General features: G+C 37.6%; 1 protein-coding gene across 1 annotated transcript in view; it reads right to left on the reverse strand.

Moving 5' to 3' along the window:
* Positions 1-20619, reverse strand: part of LOC104565350 (contactin-associated protein-like 2) — a 971843-nt gene that overhangs the window by 132007 nt on the left and 819217 nt on the right. Inside the window, exon 15 of the mRNA XM_088520855.1 lies at positions 19523-19650. Within this exon, the coding sequence (XP_088376981.1) occupies positions 19523-19650 (128 nt within the window). The remainder of the gene's footprint in view (positions 1-19522; positions 19651-20619) is intronic.

Consider the following 20619-nt stretch of genomic DNA (forward strand, 5'->3'; position numbering starts at 1 on the left):
CAGTTGCAAATCTAATCTATACCCAGGTTATGACATGATCATAGAATCACAGAATCATTACATTTGGAAATTACCTTTGAGATCATCAAGTCCAACCACAAGCCCCCCTACACCCTGCCTGCCTGCTAAACCACATCCCTTAATGCGTCACCTACACATTTCTTGAATGCTGACAGGGATGGTGACTCCACCACTGCCCTGGATAGCGTGCTAGTGTTCCAATGCTTCACCACTCTGTGTGGAAATTCTTCCTAATATCTAACCTGAACCTCCACGGGGGCAACTTGAGGCCATTTCCTCTGTAGTCTGTAGTTATTCTGGAGAAGAGACCATCCCCTGCCTGAAAGGGAAGACCTCCTTTCAGGTAGTTGTAGAGAGTAATAAGGTCTCTCCTGAGCCTCCTCCAGACTAAATAGCCCCAGCTCCCCCAGCTGTTCCTGATAAGCTCTGGGTTTCAGCCCCTTCACCAGCTTCGTTGTCCTTCTCTGGACATGCTCCAGCACCTCAATGTCCTTCTTGAAGTGAGGGGCCCAAAAGTGAGCACGGTATTCCAGTCCTCACCAGCACGAGTATTTGGAAGATTCAGCACAATTCACTGAATGTGAAAGTCTACATTAAGTCTTCAACTGAAACAGACATTAAATATCTTCCTAGATCTGGCCTTCCTTGCACACCGGAGATGCCAGGAGGAGAGAGTGAGGAGAGTAAAAGCTATACAATCCCATATTCAGTTACATTTTTTTTTTGTGCAATATATTCATAATAAATGAGATACATATATATTACGCACCATAATGTGATGCTGCTCATTTTGCTTAGAGTAAAATGAGCTGGGACGCAAACACTGTGTTCTCCTAGGGGACACTAATGTGCAGCAACTTTCTAAAGAAAACCTGCAGGGAACACTACTTGTCACAAACCTGAATTCCAATTATTATTCTTAGAATTAGAAATGCTGTCATAGTACCACAGGTTTTTGACTCCTTATCAGACTCAATTAACAAATTTCACTGGCTATTTAGTAATGATCCTTGCCTCATTCTTAAATAAAAGACAAAACAACTGTTGTGGCCTGGGGAGGAATAAAGATCTCTCTTTGATATGCCTGCTCCTTAAAGGTGGGGTGAACAGAAATAATATATATACTTTAAATATATTAATTTTCTTAAATATTATTCATTACTACTCATAGAAAGTGAATTGTTAAATGTTGTTATAATAATAATAGTTAAATGTTGTTATGTACTATCAGATTATCTTTACAGATATGGTGCATGATTTAAAATGATAAATCTTTCAAATTAAATTAAGAAAAAGGGTGCTTTTCCTTGTTTAGGAGTAGTACAGTTAGCTGTCACTGTCTTTGAATTAAACAAAGAAAAATAGCATTGTCAGCAGCAGCAGCAGAGAAAGGTAGCCTGGTGCTTGATTTGGATCAAATATTCACAGTAAGATTACTAATTAAATTGCTCATTTAAAGCCATTGCACAAGGAAGAAACATATTTCTGATAGTCACTAGAAACTGAAATATAGGTCGAGTTGTTTTCTTCTTCCAAACTAAAACAGCAGTGAGCTCCAAGACCTAGCTCATATGACAGATTTAATAAGAACTGAATTCATCATTTCCTTTGGAATTAAATAAAAAGATATTGCTGGTTTGCAAAGATTCTACTTCTAAGTTCATTAAAACTAGTTGAACCTAGGAAAAGTTACAGGCACACGGGCCAAGAACTCTATTTTTATTATTAAAACAGTACTAGTACTTCACAAAGAAATAATTATAATAATATGAATCCTATCAGTTTGCTAAATCATTATATTCTAATTTAGATAATACCATTTAAGCTTGCTTAATGTTAAAAATGGCCATTAAATATCCTGCTGTAGTAGTTACAATATCGTTACTTCTCTGGTACTCAATTTAAGATGACCTCTCCTGTTAGAGTTTGGATATAAAAACTGGTAAGAATGGCTGCAGGAGGCCAAGAGAGAAGGTCCAGGTAGCTTCACTTCCTGCTTCTGCCAGGGCCTAGGAAAGAGCACAAGGCCAGGACAAGAGGATACTAATACTCACTATGAGTATTTTAATAACCCTGGGTATGGTTTTCTTCTGTGAATTAGTTGATCTCTGCATGAACAGTGAAAGCTCTCAGCGTCCCTAGTGTCCTGTGGGAAGAAGCTCCGGTGCTGACTGAGTGCTGCCTGAGGAAATATTTTTATTGCAGTTATCTCTGCCAGGGGTCATTCTAAATCAAAAGATACTTTCAGGAAGCCTAGGGTTCTTCTGTAATAAAATTCTAGCTCACGGTTATAATCTGTCTCCCAAAGATTACCTCCATGCAGCTCATCTGACTTAAAGTCCTCTGTATGCTGATGAATTCTGTAAAACACAGCATTGTATGTCAGCAGCAATTAAAACTTGTTTGTATTTAAAAAATAGCTTCTGAGTGCTTTGGAATGAAAGCTGCAGCTTAAAAGTACAAAACTATGGCTATTATTTTACTAATAGTCTAAAAATCTCATGTACCATTATGGAGAGCATGACTTATGTTTCCATTTTATAATTCATATTGAATTTTGTAATTCTGGCAGCTTTTGTTATGTTTCAGGGAGCTTTTGTGAGCAAGAAAATAAAAAAAAAACATTAATCTATACTTGGACAAAATGTGATTAAGTTAATATACTACTCTGGAAGCTCCTTCACAGCAGAAATGGTATTTTTAAAAAAATTTAAATTATTTCCACATTGAAATAAAAATTGTCAATTTACACTCTTATAATTCAAAAGACTGCCAATGATTTTTTTTCACGCATTCACCAGTCCTAAACAAAAAGAAAAACAGCAGCTTGGAACTGAGTGATTTTCATTTCCTCTTGACATTTGAATCCTAACCAGCTTCAGTTTGAAGTTGTATTTGAAATGTATTAAAAACATCAGCAACTGAACAAATTATTCCAAAAGTTCTGCTCAAAGCGGAGCTGTCTCGATGATGTGCCTCTGAAGCCTTATGAACTGAAAGTAGATTTGATGAGAAAACAGGATGGCTATACTTTGCCTCTCTATCTGAATTTGTTAAAAATATAGATATTTTTACTACTGGAAAGTCAACAATATGAACTCTAAATTTACATGGTAGACCTATCTGTCGAGGGGAGTCTGAAAGAATTTCCATTAATTGCTAATCTGCATCAGTTTACTGCTGAACACCATAGCTATTTACACCTATCTTTCATTAATACAGAGGTGCAAGGAGTAAGATGGTGCTTTTTAGCAGGCAGCATGGAAGCAATGGGCTCTGCTATCACATGTTGTACAAGATTACTAAATGAAACGACAGGCTTAGAGACACGTGGTACCTGTAAGCCATGCTGATAGTTAGCAGTGCTATCAGCCCTACCGACTGGAGTTTCTACCTGCCCAACTCTTGAAGCTTGCACAGGTGACTTAACAGCAAAAGTAAAATTCTAAATCCTTCAGAGTACAGAAATAGAGTCAGGTAGACTAGAAAATATAACTCACTGACTTGCTCCCTGACCTCTCCATAAAAATCAGGAGTATGTAAGCTGAATTTTTCCTATACAAGCCATCCCCATGTCATGGAATATGGCTGTATATAATGGAAATATTTAGCAGTGGCTAGGATGGTACGAATCATTATTGCACCGAATAGCATCCCATGCCATTAATAATTGCAGTGAAGTAAGGCACAATTCCCTAGATTTGATTCTCAGAATGATTTCACTGGCACGCAGAGCATTAGTGAGCTGGCATCACTGTGAGTACAGACAGCAATATTAAGAGTTTCTTGCAGAAAAGTGAAGTGACTTATTCTTTCTACAAAAGAACCGTGACCCTTTCTGCCTGCTATGGGGGCAGAACAACACAGCTCAACTCCTCCTTTAGGATACATCGTAAAATTATGTCCAAAGACATAATTCTAATCACTAGTCTAACCAGGGATGTATTTAAACTGGGAAACCTTCATGGTGCCTATTAGAGGCAACCTTGTGACGCCGGATGCAGGGAAGGCTCTAACTGTGAAAAAGAACTCTTTTGTGAACTAAATCTTCCTCATCTGATTTTCAATCAGTCACTTAGGTTCTCTTTACAGCATCCCCATAAAATTCATCAGGCTTCCTAACACCTGCGATTTTTAAAAGTGTGAATTCAACTTTTAGCTTGGTGGTATTAGCAATCTTAACTTGTGCTTAATGGTGTTTTTCCTCTAGTAATGGCTATTTGAGGTTCCCTGGGAACTCTATCTGTATTTTCAAAGCTCCAATCTCTTCCGGCTGCCTTCATGCCATGAACAGTGTTTTCTCTGTTCATTTACAGCCTGCTGTGCAAAAAGTAGCCTCCGGAAAGAGGGGCAGTTGGCTGGTGTGTTGCATATAGTAGTCTACAAATCTGATACAAAAAGATACCACTAAACCTTTGAAAAGCTGCAAGAGACCTGCTATTTGCATCTGTTGCTGGCAAAAGCAATCTGATGTTCTTCAAGCTGAGAAGTTAAATTTCCCTGGTGTTACTAGATGTTCATGGGCATATATTTCTGATCAGCAGCGTAAAATAATATTTCTAACCGAGCACTAACTGGCAGGCCTATTGCTCCTGTATGTTTTATTAGTTATCAGTTGTAGAACTGCTACTGTAGAACTGGTGACTCTGCCCACAAAAATATTAGCAGGGAGGAGGTACAGCAAGGTGGCAGGTAAAGGAAAGGGGTGCAGAAAGAAAACTTGTAAAATCTCTCATCTACAGGAATGAGCTGTGGCAGGTCTCTGTTCTTGTTCAGAAACGAAGGGAGGACTCAGATGGTTTTGGCCCTATTGCACAGCAAGAGTGACTCACGGCTTTGCGAGAGCTGGATGCCCAATGACGGAGTCAGGGCACAGCCCGAAGGCTGAAAAGCCTCAAGGAAAGGCTGAACCTGAAAGCTGCATGAGAGCTTGTATTGGTCACTTTATTTCAGTACACGTGATAATTCAATTTCCTGCCCTTGACTGCAGGGCGTTTGTCCTCCCTATTCTGTCCACAATGTGTGTTTACTCATTACCCACTCAGCTATCTGTCTTTAATTAGCTCCTCAACTGAGTACCTCAAGCTGTGCTGTGCACGTCTGGAATGATTTTTGTTCTACTAATGAATTTAATTTTGGGAAATTCCTTGATCATAGCTCAGTCACTATGAACTATTGACTCTCCATGCGTAAATAAAAGGGAGGGATGTGGAGGGCCCCAGGCTTGCTTTCTGTGATAAGTGATGGTGTTTACTTGCCCAACTCTTTTCAAGAGAGAGAGTACAACCAGGAGACAGGAGACGAGGAACAAAGCAGAGAGGTAAATCTACAGCATAAGCCACCATTCCTCTAAAGATCTCGAGGGAAGGATATAGTTTAATCATTCTTCCTACACTGCATATTTAATAAAGTCAGCAGAGTTCAGAATTCCTGGAGCCCAGAAAATAAATTTTTCAGGTGGACTCCAAAAAAGCCTGATGTTATGTATTACTAATTTTGCTTTTTTGCATGTTGAACCCAGAGAAAAACATTACTATGTGGTAAATAATGGAGTATTTTTTCTCTTTTTATGCATAATATTGCATAGAATAAGTCCAATACAAATTGAGCCTTACATGTTATATTCAGCATCAAAAAAGATTTGTAGGATGTAGGAGTTTCTTTTGATACATTCTGATAAATTAGTGATCACACATGCATTTTTTTAAAAATTTTTCTGGGTTTGGCGCTTTGTTTATTTTGGATATGAGTGGAGATTACTAGCCTGGTTCTCTAGATCTCCAGCAGTAGCTTGGTTCTTAATTAAAAAGTAATAGAAATGCTTGAGATGATGCTCTAGGTCAATTCTAACCTTGTTCATGTAGAAGCACAATGATTATCTTCGTACAGTATGTGAATGACCTGAATACTGGATAGCTCTGGATAACTCTGGTCAGATTTCTATGTAAGAGTGGCATTGGTAAAGTTTAGCAGGAGAGTCAGAGAAAGGAACATGTCTTTTGTGAAAATTAGTTAAAGGATTTTGTCTAGTTAGCCTAGAGAGAGGAAACAATGAGAAGAGACATGACACTTCACGAATACATTCTGGAGGCAGTGATTAGGAAGGAAGGAATGGTTCGCATGAACACATGTTGATTGCAAATTAGAAATTCTTTGTTAATCACCTGAGGAGTGAAGTTCTGAAATAATTCTACAGAGTGGAAGCTTTTGTCATAGCAATAACCTTGGTAACAGTAATGCCCTAGGCACTTTCTTCTGCATTCATCATATCACACTTCTTAGGATTTGGATTTTTATATTTAGATGGTTCCTAACTTTGTTATAGGTGAAGAGGGAATGTTTCACGGCCCATAGTACTTGGGGACAGTTTGCACTCAAGTTCTATGGATTCTTTGGAATATCTATTACCTACGTCTCTTCCAGTCAAGGATCAGAACTGTGTCCACCACATAAGCAGTTCCAGATCTAGCAAAGAAAAGTTGTAGAAATAAATAATAATAATAATAATAACAATAAAAAGAGCCTTCCTTATCTGACTTCTTTTCAGCAAGGAAGTACATTTCCTTGGGCATACTGAGTCAAGAAGAGACAGTGTGAAAGCCACACTCCCCTGACTCTTAAGAATTTTTTGATCTTTGATTTGAACTCATATGAAATAGATTTATTATTCAAAGAAATTATATACAAATGTGGTAGCTATACTGGAAAGAAAGTGGACTGCCGCAAGACAAATTAAGGAGTGGCAGGCAGTAAAAAACAGAGCCTGAATTGCTATTTCAAAACAGAAGAAATCTTTCAGGAAATTCTCATTTCCTCTATATTGTTAATTTAATAGAACTATTCTGCTCAGGTTCTCATATTGTATTCATGAATGCATTAGTAACTTCACTACCATATGTTAGGTAGTCCTATTTTTTTTCTCAGCCATTTCCATGTGGGAGAGACAAGTGAATGCTTTCATTTTCTTAGTGGTATATATTCAGACTGAGGAACAAAGGACCAAAAAGCACTCCTTGTAGAAAAGAGATTAGTGAAGTTTTTAGAGATGCTTCACTCCTTGGGTTGCTCAGCCCAATCAGCCCCAGTCTGGTCTCATTTTGTTAAAATCTATATCTCTGTCTTAGAGACAAACTTTCCTGCATGGATTTGGAGTAATCTGGGGGATGTGGTCAGATTCCTTCAATCCTGCCCATTTGGCTATCTTGAAAACAAGGATTAAGACCAGGAACTTGCCTCTGAGGGAAGTGAGTTCACAGTGGAAGGCACATCCCTTTTGTCCCACTCCAAGTTGTACTCCTTTGAAAAATGACTGCAAGCTTTTTATACCAGCTTCAATTGCCTAAGCTGTAGGATTCGGGCTCAAGAATTCTACATTGTTGCAATACAACAAGAAATGGAGAAAGCATAAATATTTAAGATATACACACCTTCTAAGTGATGCTGGACAGAATCATTTACATTTAACACCAATGTAACAAAAAAAAATCTGAAATAGTCATACAATACAGATATAATTTCCTAATTAAAGGGTGAAACTTTAAGTCCAGTACTGGGACTGGAAGCTCTTGACAATATTTATCTTCAGCTAACAGTCCTCTGGCTATAAGCAGCTGTGCAAAACAGTGGCCACTCAGCTATGCTGATTTTTGATTTGCAGGGAAGAACACAATATTAATACATGTAAGTATCATTCGCCTTTTGCTAGAATTTGCATCTTTGCCACTTGGCCTCTGGCTACAATACAGGAGGTAAAAAAGATGAGATTCTTTTATACTCTACAATGGGGTAAAGGAAATGCTTCCCTTCACTACTCAGAGGCTGTATTCACCCAAGAATGAATCCAACTGTTAAAAAGCATCTTCTGGGATCTTGACAACATTTGCCAATAAAATAGCAGTACCGCAGTCAATTGCATTGACTGCTGATGAGGAGTCTGTTCTCCCTAGTGAGAGCATGAAATGTGTCAAGGCTAGGTAGGATATTAGCTCGGTTGAACTTGCAGCTGACCTCTTTGCTAACTCCTCTCTTGTCTTGCATAGAAACAGAAAACTTGATGGTTGGCAGTAGCTAGAGAGAACTGCCATACGTGAAAAGGATTCTTTAGTGTTGGCTGGACTGCTGCACACTGGAAAGAGGAAAAGGTTTATTCTCGGACTAGTACCAGCCATTGGCAATTGTCTTCCACAAACCAGGAAAAGCAAGGGCTTGACTTGCAAAGCCTAACAACAAACAGCGTGTGATCTCTTCACAGTGCTTGCTCCTGAGTCACGAGGTATTAAATATTTAACAAGCATTAGGGGACTTACACATGTAAAATACGAACGCAGTTTGAGGAAACTTGGTCATACTGAGAAAGGCTCGGGGGAATATAACTGCTGCCTTCTCTGGCTTGTGCATAGTTCTCAAGAAGATCTATCCAGATCCTCATCAGATTTGCACAGCAGAAGACTGAGAGATAACATTCAGAAATGTTCCTTTTTTTTTCTCTATCATTGTCCTATAGATTTTCCATCAAAGAGGTGGCATATTCTCTGCTTTTGAAATATTGCTTTACTGTTGTGCTTGAAACTGTTGGCTTCTATATACCTTCTTTGGACCACTGGCAAGGTTTAATTTTCTCTTCTTTGTATTTTCCCCTTCAGAAAATATATTCAGTAAAATCAAAAAGAATTTGCTAAAGAATTTTATCAACTACGAGCCAGAAAGAGGAAGAACACAACATGAATAACAAAAAGGCTAACATAATGATTACTTAAAAGGTTCAAATAGTTCATGGATTAAAGCAAAACCTCATTGAAACACAATTTCATTCTAGCTGCCATGAAAAAGCTTTTATTGTTACTAACGATGATGCTCATATCTGTTGAACTTATGGTTTCAGATGTTGATTTCCATTTTTTTTTCTCAAATCCTTTCTATTACTTTAAACTTCCTGATTTTATTTGCTTGTATCTTGGACTATGATGGATTCTTTGAGACTGGGACAGATGCAATTCACTGGATGATAATAATGTCTTTATTTAATAGCTGGCTGTCCTGAAGGGATCCCAAAGTTACCTTACGATATGGAGAACAGTCAGATTAGTCACCTGAAATACAGTGTGTGTACAGAGAACAGAACTAGACCTCAGTATCTTGCCAAATATGGGTTGGGTCTTCCTCTGCTTGTATATGAAATATGAAGATAGAATAACAGTCTATAATGATAGTTTGTTTTATATTTTACCTTATCATAGCAAATCTAAAATAAATGGTAGATTAGGGAACTGGGCATAGACACATAAATAGTGTTCTATGGCTTAAAAACTGACTTTTAGTTCCCTGTTTTTCAAAAGCTAAAGGCTGAAAACTAAAATTATAGGGCAAAATGTTTCTGTCTCCAGGAGTTCATAAAGCTAAGGTTAAGTGATAAAAAGAAATATGACGTGCATTTTTGAAAACTGAGTAGTAAAAGAAAATGCTGAAAAGAGGATTTTGAAAAAATCAGTCGCCTCTCTTTCCATAGCTATTCCCTTGAAAACTACTCTAATGAAAAAATTTGTTCCTCTGAATTAGTCCAGATCAACTGTACAAATGATCCTTTAGAAATCTAAGTTTAAGCTCATAAAAACGCTAGAATTTGCTGCTTAATATTGTAAAGCTGAGAGCTTTGTGACTCTGCAAGTTTAGTTAAGATCTTCCACTGTAGATTACTGTAAGCTCCTAAGAGTAAATGGCTAGAACTAGCTTGAATTGTTTTAATGAGGAAAAAAGTGCGTAAAGCAAAGGATTTTCCACTCATGTCCTTTCAGTTCTATCTAAACTAACTAAAAATTCAAAACTTTGACTAAAACTATCAGAATTTTCCAATATCTTCCTTTTTTGGCCTATAGGAACCTAGTAGGCATCCTACAAAATACAATTTTCAACTTTTTAGTACAGAAAAGTAGAAGAAGGAAGAAACCGCAAACTCTCCTCTGAAACTTGCTAAGTATCGAATATATGGCACTTTACCATTTGCAGCTTGAATCTGGAAGCCAGCATAGTCATAAACATAAATTTTATAATAGAGGTTCTCTAAGATATGATCAGTGGGAAAGGGACTAAGTAGTGCATGCTTCTTCATATTTCTCTTGCAGCTTTCTAACTACTTTTTAAATGTTTTGAAGTTTTCCAATACAAGACAAAGGTAGAAGAAAACATTATAAAATGAAACAGAGCAAAGAAGTGTGGGGTTAATTTTTACATTACATACAGCTCCATCTACTTTTCTCAAATTACCGTCATACTCATTTTCCCCAATTCAGGCTGCCCTCTATTCAGCTGCTCAAATTCACTGTTTTGTGCTAGCACTAGTGCTCTGCTAGCACTAAATATTTTGGGCACTGTCTCATAAAGCTATGTAAAAAACCTAAAATGACCTGTCCTTTGGGTTAGAAGGGTCACTCAGAAATTTCTGCCAAACTGTAATGGATAGCCCAAATACTGTGCATATATGCACAGTATGACTTGATGATGCTGTGATTTCAACAAAAGCTGTCTGAATTCACCTCTAAAATTCAATTATGGGCAGAAAAGCCTGTGAGATGGAGAAACTTTAAAAAGTGCAGCTGAGGTTATGGAATACACCGTGGAGTTTCTGTTTTATCCAACCATTGGATAGAAAAAGTTTATCTATTTTAAAGTCTCTTGCATTAAGACATAATTAAAGCTAACTTGGTTCCCTTAGTACAGAGATCATACGTGCAAGTTTAATGAACAGCATGGGCCCTTAACCTCTTTTCTTCTACTTTATTAGTGACTCCATTTTGGTGGCTGGGCATTTCAGAGGGTGAGTGAGTTCCTGTGTGGTGAGCCAGGTGTGGGGCGCAGCAAGCCCATGTGAGCTCCTTGAGAGCGGGATTTCCTCAGCACTGCTGCCACTCACTTAGCTATGTCTAAATAAGACTGAATTTGCATAACTCATACATAGTTATGAGTTAAGAAAGAGCCTGCCCTCCCTCTACTTCACCTTCAATCATTTTTTTTCTTTTTTCTGCTCTTTCTGCTCTCTAAATATCAGTCAGTGCTGCAGGAATACACTGGACAAAAGTATTAAAATGAGAAGAGTTATACCAGAGAAATGAATACAAATGACTTCTATTTTAGACCTAATTTCTGGGATTACTCAGATTTATGGCGTGAAATATAAAGGTGACTTGCCATTCAGTGGACAAGATCACAGCCACTTCTCAGTCACTGGTTTGGTGGAAGTTTCCCTTAGTCTCTTATCCTCCTCCTCATCACATCTCTACGTCGTTTCATCTTCACATTTTTAGATTTTGTACCCTGTACAATTTCTTTTCTTGGCTATTGGGAAGTGGTAAGATATTAATAGACGTTATAATCACATAGATGGTAAAATGTTTGAAATTATAATTAAAGCATAACTTTAACAGGATCTGAGTTTAATATGAACAGTTAGTTCATGTCATCTATCAGACTAACGAGTCTTTACTTAAATTCCCTAGGAATTCAGAAGCAATACGTCATGTAAAATGCTTCAGATGCTTCTTTTTTTGCATTAAAAAAGGCAGAAATTACCTGTAATATAATCACAATGAAGAGAGGAATTTGAATAAAATCAAAATTTGAATTCTATACCTTTGAAACATAAAGCTCATAATTTCTCTATGAAGTTTCACGTTTCTTATTTTACTATTGGTGGGAGGATTGATAGCGGGCATTTATTGCCAAATGTTCTTATTTCTTTGGCAAATATACAAAGAGGGTATGCATTAAAATTATTAGAACTTTGAAGTTCAAACCACCTTCTTCCTGTACACATATATGCATACGTAAGTATACCAGCACATATATTTAGCTGGAGCTGAAGGCATGTGAGAACCACTGCCTGATTTAAATTCCGTGAAGAATCTGTATGAGTAATAAGAGATGTAAACGGTCAAACTTCCTCCCACCGGTATTCAATACACATGCAAAACACATGTGGCTTACATCCTTACAGCCAGTGAAGGGTGTACATAAAAAGAAATTGGGAGGAAAGCATATGGTAAAGATGTCAAAAATTAAATTCTCCCTCTTATGATAAATACTCCAAGCTTAAATCCTTCTGTCCTTATAACAGGTCTGCAGCAGTGTAAATTGAATTAATAATGAAAATACACAATAAGTGCCATCTTAATTGATAATGCTTTCATACACCACTAGGTACCACCAAATGTGTTAGAAGAGCCTAAGTTGTACACTTCTGAATCAACCACCTAGGCTCTACCAGATTCTGGCACAGCTTGACCAGGATAGAAGAAAACACTGTTGTTTCAACTACAACACGATACAAGGCTGACAGTTTATAATGTGTGCATGAGCACAGAAATTTTAGCGGTTCCTTGTTGAGTTTTCAAGATCATACAAAAAGGACCTTACAGTCATGGTGATATGTAGAAATTCTCAATGTTCTCAATGAACCTCACAGTGCTCTAAAAACTATTTCCTCCCAATCTTCCAGGCCAAAATACCTACAGTTAAACTAACATAAAGTAATACAAGCAAAGGTCTAGAATGATTAAGTCAGATTAAGAAGAACTGAATCACAAAGGTAGAAATTTTGAGGGGGAACATAAACAGTTCCATCCGTGTAAGTTCAAATGATTTCCTAAAAAAACCCAACAAGCAAACAAACCAAACCTCAGTAGAATTACAAGCTTATCTGGACAGAGGCATATAAGTCTCATCTTTTTTTTCTATTACTGTCCTCCATGGATCATATACGGTACAGTTTATCTTATTGAAAACTTATATAATGGTAAATTATAAGTGAAACTCAAAGGTTTCAGATTTATGACAGCAGAGAATCCCATTTGAATGTCATTATAGAACTTCCCAGCATCTGTTGCAAATGAAAAAGGACAACTGAACTACCAGCCAAAATTCCAGGATTTGGAGCACGTTGCTGCCTAGGAAGGATATAATAACACCTGTAAGAGAAGCCGAGTCCTTGGTCTTGTTTTATTATTTTTCTATGTTTATCATGCATATTGATTTTCACTTGATAATGTGTTTTCACTGTAAGGCAAACCACAATACTGCTGGAACACTGTCTGAGATACAATAGGAGTAATTCCCTGCTACCGTAATTCAGCTGGGATACTCACCGGTATACCTTTCTGATATATTTAATAACAGCATCACTGCCAGTCTGATTAGTCAACACATTGCATAGCCTTCTTCATAAATCTAAACACATAGCTGAAAATTGCAAGCTCATGATAGGGTAGAGTTATTTTTTTCTGAACTTCAGGTAGTGTCATGGAAAAACAAGTTCAAGGTATTGAAAGAACACAAATGTGATGATGAAAAGAAAACTTTTTCAGCAAATCATTAGGTCATCCATGCTAAATAGACTCCTTTTGATATAATGGATGCTTCTGGGCAGCATCTGCCTCATGGGTTTTCTGTGACAAAGACTTACAGTACTTGCTGCCAAATAAAACAAGCGGTGATAGAGAATGACAGTGAAAAGGAGGTTATCAAATTTATTATGAGAGTTTTTTTAATCAATCTAAAGCCCAGCTGAAACTAACATGAATGGATTCCCTGTTCCCAGAACAATCTGAGTTTTGTTCTGCAGTGCTCTGCTAGAAAACACCTCCTCAGCTGGAATGTAATGAAAATGGACAAAGCAGGCATACGAAACACTGCGTTTCCTCACAGCTGCTAATCCTCAGTTTCCAACCTGTACATGCGAAGTGTACCTGTACATGGGAAGTTCTTCATTTACAGAGCGCAAGAACAAATTTCAGCAAGGATACGGGCTTGTGAGCACTGCCCCCTGCAGAGGCTGCTTTTCTTAGATATATCTCTAAAGAGCACTTCTGAAACAGACCCATGGTCAACAAAATGCTCATGTTCAAACCATGGTCTGAGTTATACAGCCAGCACGGTAAGAATGTTTCAAGAGGAAAGAGAAGAGTAACACAAAAAGAGTGATATTTAGAAGTGAAAAAAAACACAAAGTATTAAGTCATGAAAAGAGTAAGGATGGGCCACAGCCAAAAATCAATGACTGAAAGAGCTCAAGGTATATTTCCCTAGAGAACACACACATGTGCACGTGCACACAAAGACAAAATCAATGGACTGATGGAAGAACAAAGTTTTGATTAGTTTTTGAAATTCTGTCATCGGTTAAAGAGATTTTTTTTCTCTGTCACTACGGATTCTCCATGAACAGTGCTGATATTGGACTACATGAAACCCTAGCTTAGAAAGAATCACAGTAAATGCAGCTCCTCCTTCCTCCCTTTTTTGAAGATGAAAGATAATAGCAGTAAAACACAAGAAGTGATTCATGGCTCAGAAATCAAAGTCTCACTGAGAAAGTAAAAACTGTACACCAAAGCAAATGGAAAAAATATAAATCTGAGATGTGTAAAAAAAATACACCTCTCCTTTAAATTCTGCCTTTCCTCCAGTAGAACTAGGACAAAAGGAAAGTAGACTCAAGGAGAAAGGCAAATCCAGAGCAGCATAGTTGGTCTGTTCCCCTTGGGGATTAGAAAGAACACACATCAAATCCTTGAGGGAAAAAAATTGCCTTGGATATTCTTAGCTGGTTACAAACAGATAAACTTGGGAACACCAAGGATTTTCCTAAAGGGACTGAAAAGAAACTTTTGAAAAGGTGTCAAATGTCACAAAAGGAATTTTGATTCAATATGATTAATGATAAAGCCTCTGTGGCAATATCCCAAAGTTTTGTAATTGAAGCTCTCTTGGTTTCACAGAGGTGAGACAGCAGATCCATTTTAGCAGCCTTCGGCTATCATCTCGGGTGGGTCTTAGACTCCAAAACATTTTTTTTTGTCCTTATCAGAGCCTCTTCTAAATGGAAATTTTTTAACAATAAGTGCTTTGCACCTTGATAAGCTAGGACCATACTACAATTCTGAGAACACCGAGTCTAACATATTCCTATAAACTTTTGAAGACTAATTAAAAAGTACAATGCAACTCTAATGAAACTTCCATTGTAAGAAACATCCTTGAATTGGTGTTTTTGAGGACACCAAATTGTACATGAAAACAAAAATCTAACTTCCCCTATTAGGTAAGGCTATTAACAGAATCAAATTCATAAAAGCAAAAATATAGACTCTGTCCAAATAAAAATGTCTGATGATATTGCTCAATAACTGCTTTTAGACTTTGGTGAACTTCCTCTGCTCTCACAGCTATTAGTCCTGGGGCTGCTGATGTAATGAAATTGTAGTGCTGACACTGAACAGCATCTTGTTCTCTACCTTGTTTTTAGTGTATATTTGCTTGAGAGAGTATTTACTAATGCAGAAACTCTGTGCAGAAACTTGTGTAGTGGCTGTCACATTCTCTGCCTCTGAAAAGACCTGCCCAGATTAGTCATGGACAAACTGATCTGTGATTTTCTTTATTTAAAGGTCCTAGGAAAAATAATCAGATATGATGTCAGATTTTTTCCTCATTAACAAATTCATCTCTTTAACAAAGAGATCATCTAGTCCCAAATGGGCTGTGTGTGCCATCTGATCACGCTGAATCTATTATGACATAGAGCAATTAGGCTGAGGAGTTGTAGTAGAAATGGTGTGGGCCAAAGAAAAAAAGAGATGGGCAAAGTCTTTCTGTTACTGGCTTGGACAATGCCAAATGCAGTGGAGTTGAGGACTCTGTGCACTATTGTATTAATACAACTGCAATATGCATGTAAAGTGGCTGTAATCAGTGATGCAAAGACGTTTGAAGAGTAAAGATGATATATAGTAGCTTTTCATTAGCCAGTTTCACATCTTGCACAGAACACCCTCTCTTGAGCCAAACTTAGCAGTCTCCATTTCCAATACAACTACGCAGTCAAAGAACTGGGAAATGCCAAAGTTACATAGACACTTTGTCTTCCCTGTTTCTATTTTTGATTACAGCTCAGCTTAGATGAACTCGAGAATCTCTGTTAATGATCTGTCTTTGCTATTTTCTAAGTACAAGACTCATAGAGCACTGACAGGAAGGAAACTTTTTAGGTCTGGATAGTTTTGACATTTGCTGAAAACCCTTGCTTGATCCTTAGATGCAATACACTGCCAAAATAACACTTTGCAGAATATTGTGGTTATGTACCTGCTCTCCATAATATTGGATAAATCTATCTGGCTGTTAGGACTCCACTTAGAAAAACTCAAGGGATATTTAGGAAGTGCTTCTCAACACTGAGTTAACAAATGGAAAGCGGAGACCCTGGATATTTTATCCAAAGTACAAGACAGGCCCCAGGCAAGAGTCACAGGCTTTTTGCCACAATGACCAGATGGATATATTAGAGCCATCATTCTGGTGGAACAGTGTACCTGAAGCAGATCTTCAGAGGGGTACAGAAGGCTCTTTTTGTTGACTGTTTTTTATAATGTAGATACTGGTTTGTGACTCACAGTCAAAAGCAAAAAACACTTTTGCAACACAAAGATGACTAATCATGCATGGCTAGGTTTTCTGATTTTAGTTCCAACAATTGCCACAGTCCAAGCTTGTTCAAAGCAGCCGTAATCAGGTCATAAATCAGGAGAATAGAGTAATGAAATTGTCATTTGTGGGACCACAATAAAATCTATATCTCTGAGGGAAGAATCTCAATCTAGTTGTTTCTGCAATAGCAGAACAATTATAATTCAGCAGTAAGTGCACTACATTCCTAATGCTTCATGGTCTGTGTCAGGAAAATGGCACTGGGATGAATGATTTTCAGATTTATTTTAGTAAATCAATAATGTACAGATGGTTAATTAGTGTGGCCCAAATTGATAAATTGATTCTTTAAGAATTTGTGTTTTTCAAAGCTCTTATACTGCTGCTGAAAAGTCAGTTAGTCTGAGCATAGGTGGAAGCAAACCACCATGAAGCAACACACAACATTTTTGCTTTGTTTAATTCTTCTTGCCCTCCATGCTTTCAGCTTCCAGTGTTTAGAGACTGCAAAGGACAGCAGCTCTGTAGCTGGTACTCTTAGAGCTCTCAGGTACAGTTGCGCCTGAGCCTAGATCAGTGTCTCCAGATGTGACACAGAAGTAGTGGTGAACTAGATGGCAAATGACGCCGTCATTCTGAAGTGAGAATGGGGCCCCTCATAGGCTGCGAACTATTTCTGGACTTGATACATCCACATGCCACAGACAAACCTCAGGAAATGTCTTCACAGGACTGCCAGGCTTCACTACCTTACCGAGAAATTCTCCTAAATAGAGGAGTTTTTTTTTTTTTTTTTCCTGGTAAGACGTTCTTACCTTTTCCACTGTCTTTCCAACCAGACTAAAAATCTCTACTTCCCTGTCTTCACATCTCTAACTGAATTTCATTTATCACTCTCTATAAATGATACAATGATAGCTACATACAAAACACGTGTGATTGAGCTTTAGCTTCTTTTGCAAGAGTCAAAATCTTTAGTGTTAATAATGCCATGTTTGATGCATGCAATACATGAAGAAATGGATTATTTCTGTTTTCTGAAATTCCTTTATAAATTCAACATTTTTGCTCTTCATTCCCTTTGAAACAAAATACATTTTGAATTTTTTGGAATTTCCTTCAGGAAATTCTTCCAGAAAGCTCTAATCTGTAGTGAGATAGTACTGGCCTGAGGTAGAGCAGATGTCAAGAAAGCACCAAGGAGAATGTGTAGGGATTGATATGGGATTACAGAGTTGGGCAATGACAAAGAATTCAGGCTGAGCAGCCAACACTCATAACTGTTATTAAACTGTAGTCAATTGGGGAGTTATCTTTCCTCCGAGAAAACTTAAACAGGTTCTTGACAATAACATATTGTCATGGAAGTAAATACAAATATTCATTGGCAAAGCTTTTTTTAGACTATAAGTCATATCTATGAAGTTCAAATGGAAAATTCAATTAGTTGGGGTGTTAAGAACACACTCGTTCAGGTTCCCAAATGGCTCTTTACTCAGTACATTCTAAAAAAGACTTCTGTTAGCTCTAATGAGGTTTTGTTCCAACTGATACTTAGAAATGGCTCACATGCTGGAGATTTGTATATATAGTAGCACTCATGTTCTGCATATGGGGAATACAGGTGCAAGAAAGATGCCATTTGTCATTTCTTAGTCACTGGTTGTAACAGTCTATTATGAAAACAAGTAAGAAACAAGCAAGCAAAAAAGTGAACTGTGATTAGTCAAACACCAGAAACAACAAGCATCAAATAGGAGATGTAAAAGTTTGCAAATATCCCATGGAATTTGTGCCTGCTCATTATGTATCAGATTCATTAAGAAAAGCTAGAGGGAATATTTGTGCTACCCACAATGGCCTACTGTTCCAAGCATTGGATTGGGACCCAGAAAATTCTCCTTTATACAGCCAGGATGACTTTGAGTACACTATTTCCTCTCAGTTCAGATTAATTACTTTAGCTTAAAGCAGGGATAATGATGCTGGCCTCCTTTATAAAGCACCTAGAAACATGCAAATGGAAAGCATGCAGCTGTAACCAGGCACAGAAAGGAGGACAGGCCAAGCCATGTTGGATGCAGTTTAGATCCATGTTGTTCAACTAAAATATATTACGCTCATCCATCCAATATTTTTACATCACTGCAATCTTCTCACAGGCAAGCTTATAATACTCTTTACCTATATCTTAGCACAGACTATGTAAATAGTATTACTCTAAATGAAATCAGGCAACCTTTCCTCATTGCACCTCTTACAACAGTATCTCATTCAAAACCACAAAATGAGTATGAGCGCACCAATGGCATATAGTCTAAGTTTCTCAAGTATGGCAGAAAAAGCCCTTAAACATTGCTCTGAGCTCAGCAGTGAATTTCACCCTGTGATATATAAAATAGATCAAAGGAAGAACACAATTCTCTTAACTGCATCCCTACATTTTTTGCCTCTTGAAGTGGAAATTTCATCCATTATACTGATTTACTCTATCATCTGTTGCTCAAACTGGAGGATGCAAACTTCCAGTTCAGCACTCAACCTGGAAACAAGAGATTGCTGCAGAAAATATCCCGTTTTGCATGGAGACGTCTAGCCCTGATATGGATAGCACTCGATAACAATTTTGTCAAACTTTATACAGCTGTAATCAAAGTTTACTATGATATGCTTTGCCATCCTGCTACTATTTATGTATCTATAAACATTGTTTACAGTGATATACAATGTTAATGGCCCTGACAACACCACTCAACAGAAGCACAGATGTTGAGAGCTGTGCTTATGCAATCTGTATTACCGTTTTATATCTACAGAAACTTAGTTGAATAACTAAAGTTGCCATATTTACCACAGAACAAATATCCGCATGTTAAATGCATGCCACTTTATATAAAAATTTCTCAAATCACGTGTCTGAGCAGACAGCTACTTCTCCAAATCTACTTGTGGAGTCTACACAGTCAGCAATTCACCACTGCATTTGCTTTCCAAGCAGAAAGAAGGGGAAGAAAAACAGCCAACTTACGATCTCCTTGACAACGCACAGGACCCACAGATATCTTGGCTTCGGAGCCAGGTCGGTCAATGTCTCCCACCACTACTTGGCTCACTGGGAGGTGCTCCTTGTATGACAACATCCCAGTGTCTTTTCTCCTGAATGACAGAGAAAGAGAGAGAAAAAAACAAAAAAGGAAATTACTTGTGAAATATATAAGAATACATTAAAATGTTTTCCTCCATTATGATAATAGTCCAGTGGCTGAATCACTGGAAGAATATAAACACAACCACAATACAATTTTATCCTCTAAAAATGGGTCTCAAATGGCATCTGCTTATCTACTATACCAATAATGGTGTTTACTGAAAAGCAGTTGGACACCAGCTATTGTCACGTAGGAACAAAAGATGATTAACAGCTTTCATTACGGCCAGTCCTGAGCTGAGCTTGAATTCCGTGTGTCTTATGGCTTTCTGGACTGACCTGCTCCATATTAGCTGGGCAACAGGTTGCTGTTATTTCTTTGCTGGTGTGTTGTGAGAGCAAAACAAGAACTGCTAACACTTTCTAGAGGTCTGTCTAGTTTCTTCAATCTGTAGCCAGTTACTGTCCTAAAGACACAGCCTCACATACCAAGAAAATAGCACTTCCATTGCATGCAGTTTTTAGTATTATACTAATAAAATAGAGAAAATGAGGAATAATTACATGGTAAGACTTATCATCTTAGTCCTTGCATTTCCACCATTAAATATCTAGATCTAAAAATCTGAATTCATGAATCTAACATGAGTATGTGCCTGCGGCTCAATCCTTGAGTCCAACATTTTAATTAGCAAGATTCCTAAAATTCCATTTACAGTCATGTCTAGAAGCAACTCAACTGCACCGAGCAACCTGATACCTTTTTCATGCGTAGACCAAATCGCTACGCACAGATATGTAATTTTTTCTTTATCATTTCAGAGGCTGATTCCAGCTGGCATATTGAAGGCTGTTCCTTCCAAACAGAAAATAAAACAAAACAAATTTAATTAGCTACCTCTCAGTCAGGTGCCTTGTTTGTTTGTTTTACACACATTTACATGGGAAGTCAGAAACAGCCAAACAGGAAAAGGCAC

This window comes from Tinamus guttatus, unplaced genomic scaffold (assembly GCF_059628265.1).
Source record: "Tinamus guttatus ecotype Peru unplaced genomic scaffold, ASM5962826v1 Tinamus_guttatus_pri_ptg000104l, whole genome shotgun sequence".
Taxonomy (NCBI): domain Eukaryota; kingdom Metazoa; phylum Chordata; class Aves; order Tinamiformes; family Tinamidae; genus Tinamus; species Tinamus guttatus.